The sequence below is a fragment of the Gracilinanus agilis genome, chromosome 5, assembly GCF_016433145.1.
Source record: "Gracilinanus agilis isolate LMUSP501 chromosome 5, AgileGrace, whole genome shotgun sequence".
NCBI classification, from domain to species: Eukaryota; Metazoa; Chordata; class Mammalia; order Didelphimorphia; family Didelphidae; genus Gracilinanus; species Gracilinanus agilis.
The window spans coordinates 40465488-40475705 of record NC_058134.1 but is presented as its reverse complement, the minus strand read 5'-3'; the positions used below and the strand labels follow the sequence as shown (position 1 = coordinate 40475705).

Genomic DNA, 10218 nt, shown 5'->3' with positions numbered 1-10218 from the left:
ACAGAGAAGTGTATGCATATATATATATATATATATATATATATATATATACAATAATGGTAGGTATTCATACTATAGAAAGCTTCTCTCTTAATAATGATTACACCAAGGGGGTAGCTGGGTAGTGGATAGAGAACCAAGACTGGAGATAGGAGAACCTGGGTTCAAATTTGACCTCAGACACTTCCTAGCTGTGTGACCCTGGGCAAGTCACTTATCCCCCATTGCCTTTACTGCTCTTCTGCCTTAGAACCAATATACAGTATTGATTCTAAGACAGAAGGTTAGGGTTTTAAAAACAATAAGAATTTAAAAAATAATGATTACACCAGAAAACAAAAAGAATACAGAAATATTTATCTCCAAAGAAGAAAAATAAGAGACCCAGAAAGTAAAAATAAATCCTCAGAAGCACCAGTATTTAAAATTATAGTATTAACTGCATTTTCAGATGCCACAGGGTTGCTTCAAGAATAAAATATTAAGTAGCTTATTAGATTCCTTAAAGCAAATATTTCAGTGTCTTTGCTTTTCATTTTCCAATCTCAGGAAATATGTGTGTTTGTGTCTTTTTCCTATTCTCGTCATTTAGGAGTAAATTGCTCCCATGCCAGGTCAAACAGATCGATCCCTTCCCCCGGAGCTGGTGGGACATACCGGTAGGGACCACTGGAATGACCAGTGAATATACGTGAGAATCTTCCCTGACTTGAATGGAATCCCACCACTCCCTGCGCTTGGGTTCCTCTGATTGCCTCATGATGGCGGCTTGAGGTTTTATACTCCTGGGAATGGAGAATCAGCCTCCTTTGTCTGCCTCAGTAGGAACTGGTGGCCCATCTCGAGTGGAGTGGCTGGGATTCGGCTAAATGTGCTTTGTGTTTGCGTGGCTGAGCCTGGCCAGGCAGGGAGAGGAGCAGATGGTCTCCATCTTGTGCGTGAACTTGGAGCTGAGGACATGGGTGAGGAGAGAGCAGAGAGCACCACTCGCCACTGTGGAATGGAAAAGAGAAAAAAGATTCCAAGAGCAAGAGGAGGCCTTGGAGATCATTAGGGCAAATGCTGACTTTTCAGGAATACGGAAGACTTAAGACCCCGGATTAGTCACGGCAAGAGGAGAAATCAGCCGTGACCTTGAACGTTCCCCTCCAGCTCCTCTTCTCAGAAATAGGGTGGGCCATGACCACGCGCCTGCCTGCCCGCTGTGGCCTTTAGACTAATGCCAGCCCCACGCAGGACAAAGGATCCCTCGAGGGATCCGAAGTGGGCTTACCCACCAGGAGAATCGGAATGTACACGAGACGCTGACCCTTGAGACTCAGGGCCTCCCAAAGGAATGGAAGGGCCTGGCAGACTGGGAGGATAGAAGACTTTAACACGAATCCTTCCTAGACCCCAAAGTGCCTCCATGGCAATAGAACTCCATGCAAATATTACTTTTACCTGAAGGCCATTTTTTAGTGTTTTATTTTAAAATTATTTTATTTTTATTAATAGAATTGTAAGGTTAAAATTAATATCCAAATATTCCAATTATCATGTTTAATAAAATTTATTAATAATAACTTGAAGGGAATAAAAACAGCAAAAGTAAAAAGCCTGAGTAAAGCGGCTTTCCCCGCCACGCGTGTGGGGAAAAGGAGCGAGAGGCGGAGTTACACAACCATGTACAAAGACATGGCGGCGAGCAGTCATTTACAATTTTTAAAATGGATCCAAAGAAAAAAAGGCAACCCCTCTAGTATTCCCAACTGAGGTTCCAAAGAGTCAGACATGACTAAGACACAACCACAGTTACATAAATGCTCTCATCACCATCATCATCATCATCATCATCATCATCATCATCAATGGGAAGTATAAAATATTTAGTACAAAAAAAAAAAAAGCTGTGAATTCAGAGGATGTGGGTCCATAGCCTGCTTCTGGAAGGTGCCAGCTTTGTGACTGAGCCTCGCTTTCCTCATCTCCGTGATGCCTTCCGCCCCTCCCTCTGCAATCCTGTGGGGCCGGGTGGGAGGAGGGACATGCCTTGAAGAATATGGAGTTCTGCATTTGTGGGACCCGGGGACAGTCAGCTCTATTATACTCAGCAACTAGCCTAGGCTGGCCTGGATCAAGAAGCCATTTAGACAGACTTTGATGCTTCTCCCTGGCAGGTGGCGAACCAAGAGAATCCAAAATGGTGCCTGAAAGTGGAGGGGAACCAAGAACAGAGGGGCAACGTGCAGAGTAAAACTTCAAGAAAACTCACCCGGAGCGCCTCGATGCTCGACTGCGGAACATTCCGGGATCGCAGTTCCTGCATTCTCTTGGTGTTCTCCTCATATTTTTCTTCAGCTAATTTCCTACAAATCAACAGTGTGTGCATAGACTTAAGCATAATCCACACAGGTCAAAATGATAACGTTTCACATAAGCCAAGTCTGTTTTTCTCCATGAACACAGAGGGGATTTCTGGCTGCCAAAATGGGCAATGAGCCTGGACAAAGCCTCTCCATCTGCCTACTCTTCAACCTCCTAATCTCTGCCCCACCGTTCTTGTGGCATCCCGGAGGAAGGAGAGACTATTTCCTTCTTCTTCCTTTGGAAGAGAAACAGAAGATGCTCCTGGCATCCTTACTAGCCTTTTATGCCGCTCAAACCCAGAGGAGAATCCAGCAATAGTGGCAATACAGTGATGGTTTGGGAGTTTTAAAGAAAGTCTATCGTTCAATGCTTGCTTCTGGCATTTATTAATTTATGTCTATGGTCCTGGGCAAGTCAATTATCCTCCAGGTTCCTCAGGCAACTCTCTTAGGATTTAAGGAGATGATCTAGGACCAAGCAATAAATACTGACACTAAAGTCTTTTTCTTTCTTTCCATTTTTCCCTTCTTTATTTTTTCTTTCTTCTTTTACATTTTCTTTCTTTCTCTCCTTCCATTTTTCTTACCTTCTTTCTATCTTTCTTTCCTTCTTTCTCTATTTTTTCCATTTTTCTTTCCTTCTCTCTACTTTATCTCCTTCTTTCTCTTTCCTTCTTTCTTCCGTTCCATCTTTCCTTCCTTTCTTTTTAAAGAAGAGGTATTTTGGGGTAAGATTAGGCAATACCTCCTTCGCTCAATAATCCTGCACTGGACAGAAAATGGGGGCCAGAATACATGAAACTGACAGACCATTCCTCAGCTCCCTCTTGGCCACCAGCTGCAACTCATCCTTCCTAATCCTAAATCTCTTTACCAGAGAGACTGACAAGGAATGAAAGGTGTGGAGATGGACCTTCCTTTTCTCTGTCTTCCTTGCTTGGCTTCCATCATCCAAGGTGATAAACTGCAAAGAAGCAGCCCAAACTTGGACAACAGAAGGGAGGCGAGGCTGAAATTAAGGCCTGAGATAATTCACAAGCTGACTGGCCGGCTTCTGAAAACCTGAGAGCCAGAGGTCACTCGGAATGGGAGTTTCCCTATAATTATTGCCTTCAAACAGGGGCAAATGAGCCACATGGCCTGAGCACAAGCTTCTTGAAAGGCTTCATTTCACACCCAAAAAGTCCTCTCCTTTCCAATTTCCTCCTCTTAAGTCAACAAGTTCTTCTCAGGGCCTGCCAGTTCCCCCAAATCTTGTGGGGGGACAGTTCTGCCAGGAAAAGGGGAGCCCATCACTTCTCTCTTCTCCAAACTCCACCAGAACAGGATTTGGCTGCCTGGTACTCTCCTGGGGTTAGTCTCCCCCCCAATCCCTGTAAAGGGTATAAGGAAGAGACCTGGAGGCATAAGAAGAGAAGTTTTTCTACTACTACTACTACTACTACTACTACTACTACTACTACTACTACTACTACTACTACTACTAGCAGTAATTATTATTGCTTACTATGATTTAAAAACCACTTAATAAACTTCTTATGACTTACTAAAACTACTGCAAAGAGGCCACCTCTCAGCCCCTGCCTGACCAGTGACCTGGAAAAAAAAGGTTCTGGTTGCAATATTTATTCTAATTCCCCTATTAGTCGATCTGCCTGCTGCTAGGCTCTCAAATGATATTCATTGTGATTCTTTTGGCCTGTTCTCTACAAGGGCTAAGCTATCCAGAGAGAGACGTCTTACTTTAGCTTCTTTTCTTTCTCATCAGCCGCATGGAGCTTCCTTAGTCTCATCCTCTCTCGCGGAGTCATTTTCTGTACTTCAGACAGCTCCCGCAGGGTTTGCAGATGGATCTTCCTCTGCCTATAAATAATAAAAGGCCCCCACAATTTACCCACATTTCCAAGCCAAACGTGGTGGGAACAAATAAACAGATATTTTGCGTTCGCTTCATTATGTCACAGAGAGAGCTGAAACATCTGAGGACAGTCAAGGCAAAAAAACTAACTGTGGAGTTGGGTAATGAGCCAACCAGGAGAGCCCTAATAGGCAATCATTGTCAAATCAGACTTTTATTTAAAAGCAAATTATGTAAACTATCCAAATACCTGCTCATTTTGTTGTTAATGACAAGCTTTTATAATTCATGATTTCAGAGCTTGTCAGCAGCAAAATACATGGGCTAATGAACATTTATATCTTATATCCTTTACAAGATAGAGTAAGCACTTAGTAAAGGGAGAGATTAGTCGAGACAATTACAGTTACTTGGGGGTACCCAGGCAGCAGTCTACAAGAACTGGGAAATTTATAGAAATATAATCCTAGGTTGTTTTTTTTGGGGGGGGTTGTAAAATATAATTTTATTTTATGTTACTTTGCTATTACATAGGGCATAACATTTTCACTAGACTTTTTTGGGACTACAATCAACGATTAATTAGCAACACAAATTGTGTGACTGAATAAATCCACTCAAGGTAAGATCTTTGACCTTTTTTTTCATTGATGTTCAACTCTTCATGATCCCATTTGGAGTTTTCTTGGAAGAGATACTGGAATGGTTTGCCATTTCCTTTTCAGGCTCATTGTATAGATGAGGAAACTGAGGCAAAAGGGATTAAGTGATTTGCCCAAGTGTCTGAGGCTGGATTTGAACTCACGAAGATGACTTTTCATGACTCCAACTGGTACTCTATGAACTATGGAGCCACCTACCTGCCCTTATCTTTGATCATAAAATCATCCATTTATTGCTAGAAGGGGTCTTAGAGACCACTGAGGTCCAACCCACTCAGTTTACAGAACAGGAGCGCAAGAAGCTAAAGGTTTGGCCCTGGGCCACAAAACTAGTAAGTCCCTGAGAAAGAATTTGAACCCAGGTTTTTCTGACTCCAAGTCCACAGTGCCATCTAACAACAGTAGCTCTCTAGAATAAGTACTTTCATATGACGAAATATAGCAAACAATTGGATTCTTACCTATTGTTGATTATTAACTGACTATCCAGCTATTCCCCAGACTTAGTCCCACTTTTATGACCCTGACACCTTTCATGTCTATGAGAATTCATAAAGTATTTTAAAAATAGGATAGTTACTGGTTTTCTGTCTGGGTAAAAGAGAAACTAAAATACTAGAAGTGTCATGAATGACCTTGGAAAACCATCTGACAAGCCAGAGAAAAACATCTAATTAGGGATGTCTCTATTATTTAATAATAAACCTAATTTAAAAAAATAAAAAAGGGGAAGGATGATTATTCAAAGAGCAGATAGAGAAAGGGTATATACGACCCTTTCCCTTTATAACTATTAAAGGTAATTTATACAAGTTTTATATCGAGACTTTTCAGAGATTTTAATTTCCCTCAGTACCTGTGTCCTGGCCACTGAGGTTCTGCCTTTTAAGCCATTATAGGACTCATCAGCATCTCCCTTTTTGGGTTGACAAGGGAAGGCAAGTATCATGACAGCTCAGGGAAAACCAGGCTTAAAAATATGAAGGAGAATTTATTTCCTATAGATTTGGGAGTTGGAGGTGGGAGAAGGGCAGCAAGGAGAACTGGATTTGAAGACTGAAAACCTGGGCTCATATCCTGTCTCTGCCCCTTGCTACATGTATGACTTCTTTAGACCTCAATTTTTTCATGTGTAAAATAAGAGGGTTGAACTAGATCTCTCTGGTCCATTCCAGCTCTAAATATATGAGCAGAGATTGTTCTAGAAAATCCCAAGGACAGGACAATACCAGGGAGGATTCGATGATCTAGGGCAGTGATTCCCAAAGTGGGCACCACCGCCCCCTGGTGGGTGCTGTAGCAATCCAGGGAAGCGGTGATGGCCACAGGTGCGTTTGGGATTTCAAATGTTTTAACTATTTTTGTATTGCATTCTTTTCTGTGTTCAATAAATAGTTTCATAATTTCAAAGTTCAATGTTTCTGATTTACACCTTTCTTTACTATATTTTATGAAAAAGGTAGAAACATTAATACATATATTGTTCCTATTAATTGCTATTAAAGTTTTTAAAAAATTAATTTCCAGGGGGCGCTAAGTAATATTTTTTCTGGAAAGGGGGTGGTAGGCCAAAAAAGTTTGGGAACCACTGATCTAGGACTAGATTTCATGGCCCAGGAAGGTCTCCATCACTTCTAGACCTGTTATCAAGGGGATCTTAGCCTAGGGTCCATTTAAGTTTAAATATTAAATATTTCCATATAACTAATTTCCTATGTAACCGTGGATATTTTATGCATTTACAAATAATATTTTGAGAAGGGATCCATGGTCTTCACCAGACTGACAAAGGGTTCCAGGACACAAATAGTCTCTAATCATCAAATAACTTCAGACTTCAAATTAACTATGGGGAAGACATTTGGGGGCAAAGAGCCCTCATATTATGTGTCTACACAGAAAGTTGGCTTTATCTAAGGATGCATAGTCTTATTAGCCCTAGATTGAACCCAGGCTCTAGAACTCAAATACTCCTTGAGATCTTTGGTCCATTATGGTTTTCTTCAGGGTAGACCCAAGAAAGTAGCGTTTTACCCTAGGCTGCCTAGATTAATTTTCATGTGAATAGAAACTCAAGTTTCTCTCTAAATGGATATTCATTCCTGGCAAGCCTCAGATGTGCCCCAATACAAACCCCCCAAAATATAAGAATCCTAACTTAGCAGATGGGGAGACCAAAGGTCAGGAAATTAAAAGAGAAAGAAAAGATAGCTCATGGTGTTTGGGGACAACATTCATGTGGACAGTGTGATGCAATAGAGAGACTCTGAAAAACTCTGTTTGGTGCCCTACAATTCACACCTACACCACTATCCAGGAACCAACCTGGAACCTACAAATGAAAGTTAAAGAGTCTTAGGTTGCTTTCCCTTAGTATATATAACAACAGTTATAATATCATGGACCATACAGAGAAAAGAAAATTCATATAGGTCTTCAGAGATCTGATAGAAGGCTTGGTAGGGAAAAATGAGATTTGGTAACTATTTTGGGATTTGATTTGTTTACATTAATCTGTTCCTACAAAACTATGGATACAGTCCTAGGTTCAAATCTGGTCTCAGACACTTCCCAGCTGTGTGACCCTGGGCAAGTCACTTGACCCCCATTGCCTACCCTTACCACTCTTCTGCCTTGGAGCCAATACACAGTATTGACTACAAGACGGAAGGTAAGGGTTTAAAAAAAAAAAAAAAACAAAAAACTATGGATACAGTCAAATAGACTTATTTCTGGGAAAGTCCTAAAATATCCCCTCAGGTGGGTAAAGGAAGCAGAATCCAAATCTATAGCTAGTCTAAGCGAGGACAGGAAAGTCAGAGCCTGTGTCGCCTTGGGTGGAATCATTGGAGGGCCCAATATTGAACGCTGGTCCCTAGACTCTAAACATTTTAAAGACTGGATAGCTTCACTTTCCAGGCACTAAATCCAAAGGACTGAAAATGACTCAATTACTTAGAAAATTCAGGCCAAAAAAATACTCCCAATTTCAATAAAGCAACAGAATCAGGTCTTTTTTCTCCACTTCTGACTGTAGAAACCTAGCTTGATTTCAAGTTTTTTCTCTTTCCTTTCTCCTTCCTAACTTACTTAAAAGAGTCTCAATCTGCACCTCATATAGAAATGTTTTGGTTTGGTTTGGTTTTATATTTTATATTATATTTGAATGTTTTATATGCAAGCAATACAGAAAAAAATCTTCATAGCACAATGGCCATAAAACAAACACTCTCCCCTCAATATAACACTGTCCAAATCTTTCCCACCAGGGTGGTGTTATGCATGCTAAAGAAATTGCTACTATGTGAGCAGAGTTATTGTATTTATAGGAAAGCCTTTGATTGTATTAGTCACTCTGAGTTCCTGGGGATGACAACTGAGAAAAATGGGCTTTGTGGTCGAAGCCTATGTAGCTGTCCCCTAAGAAGTCTCTAGAAAGTCAAAGCTGAATGGCCCAACCTCAGCAGACATGTCTCACAGGGTCATGTCATTTCAGCATTTAGATATGAGCATTCTTGGCAAACATGCTAGCATGGGAAGGAGACTAAGATTCAGGAGCCCTAGTAGAAACATGCCAAGTTTTGTTTCCAAATATTCACTGTGATCTCAATCAAGTCACCTAATGTGTTTTCCTCTGTATAAGGAAGTTCAATGATCACCAAAATTCCTTCTAGCTCTAATAGTTGGTGATTCCATAGTAAATACTATAGCTGTTCAAGTTGGGGGGAAAGAAGGTTTCTAAATTTTCTCATTAAATAAAATAAATATTTTATTATTAAATATGTATATATTAAATATCATATATTAAATATCTCATTAAATTAAATTAAAAATTAAAAAATTTTAAAAGAAGGGATTCAGATAGAGGCGTGGGCTTCAGTTTCTTCATTTGCAAAATAAAAAGAGTGAATTCTCTCTGATCCCTCTTTCTATTCTCATTCATGGATGGATGGAATACCAATATCAGTAGAGCAAGGGAAAGGAATGTACATTTATCAAGTACCTACTGTGTGGCAAGCATGATGCTAAGTGCTTTACCAATATTAAACTCATACTTGTGATGATTACTCAAAATATGCAAACAGAACAGGACAGAGTTTGGATAAAGCCATAGATGACATGCTAATCAAATCTGATGCTAGCACAAAGCCATAGGGGATAGCTACCATGTTGGAAGTTGGAGTTGGGAGCCAAAAAATCTTGGCAGGCTATGATTTGAGACTAAATCTAATAAGATGAAATTTAATTAGGATTTAAAATCTTATACTCTAGTTTAAAACCCAACATTGTAGGTCTAGAGATGGGGAAAGTATAAATAGATAGTGGCCAATATGAAAAAGATTTGCAGGTTTTAGTAAATGGCATGCTCAAAATGAGCCGCCAGTATATTTACATGGTCAAGAAAGTGAAGGAAATAGGGTGACTGTACTCTTCCTTGGACAGACCAAAAGTGGAGTATTATTTTAGGTTCTGAGAGCCATGTCTTAGGAAGAGCACTGATAAGCTAGGCAGCGTGATTGACTATTTGCCCATTATGTTACAGGGGGAACTCTTTCAGGGGTAGGCTGCCCTGGTTGTCCTTTCGCTGAAATTCTAGGACTCTGATCTGGAGGAGGGCAAGTGGGATGTGATAGGCTTCTAGATCATGACAGATAAGAATAGGTTGAAAAAACTAGAACTGGTCAGCCTGAAGAAGGACAGACTTGGGTGGAGATATAGAAGATGGAAGAGCTGTCTTTAAATGTCTTTAAGCATTGGAAGTGCTATTATCACATGGAAAAGAAATTAGATTTATGAAATCACAAGACTAATCCTTCTCTCAATAAATCAGAAATCTGGGGTGACATATGGTGAAAATCTAAGACAAGTCACAATTAAAGACTTTTAAAAGCACCCATTCTTCAGTTCATATTTCAGAGTATGTATATTATGGGGAGGGGAAGATTTTCTAAAAAAAATGTTCCATCAATTCTCATAGGGATTTAAATTTTTTTTTTGATATTTTTTTAATATTTTTTTTTTAGAAAAATTTCCCATGGTTACATGATTCTTGTTTTTACTTTCCCTTCCCCCCCCCCTTCCCCCGCTGCCCCCCCATATCCAATGTGCATTTCCACTGGTTTTAACATGTGTGATCAATCAAGACTTATTTACATATTATTGATAGTTGCATTGGTGTGGTCGTTTGGGTCTACATCCCCAACCATGCCTGCATCAACCCATGTGTTCAAGCGGTTGTTTTTCTTCTGTGTTTCCACTCCCACAATTCTTCCCCTGAATGTGGGTAGCATCTTTTCCATAAATCATAGGGTTTTTTTAAAAGGAGGCTTACAGATAATAATTTACATTA

General features: G+C 40.1%; 1 protein-coding gene across 1 annotated transcript in view; it reads right to left on the bottom strand.

The window, feature by feature from the left end:
• NEK11 (NIMA related kinase 11) overlaps positions 1-10218 on the bottom strand; it is a 194912-nt gene that overhangs the window by 142210 nt on the left and 42484 nt on the right. Inside the window, exons 7-8 of the mRNA XM_044678895.1 lie at positions 4092-4211; positions 2255-2348 (exon numbers count right to left, since the gene is read on the bottom strand). Of these exons, the coding sequence (XP_044534830.1) occupies positions 2255-2348; positions 4092-4211 (214 nt within the window). The remainder of the gene's footprint in view (positions 1-2254; positions 2349-4091; positions 4212-10218) is intronic.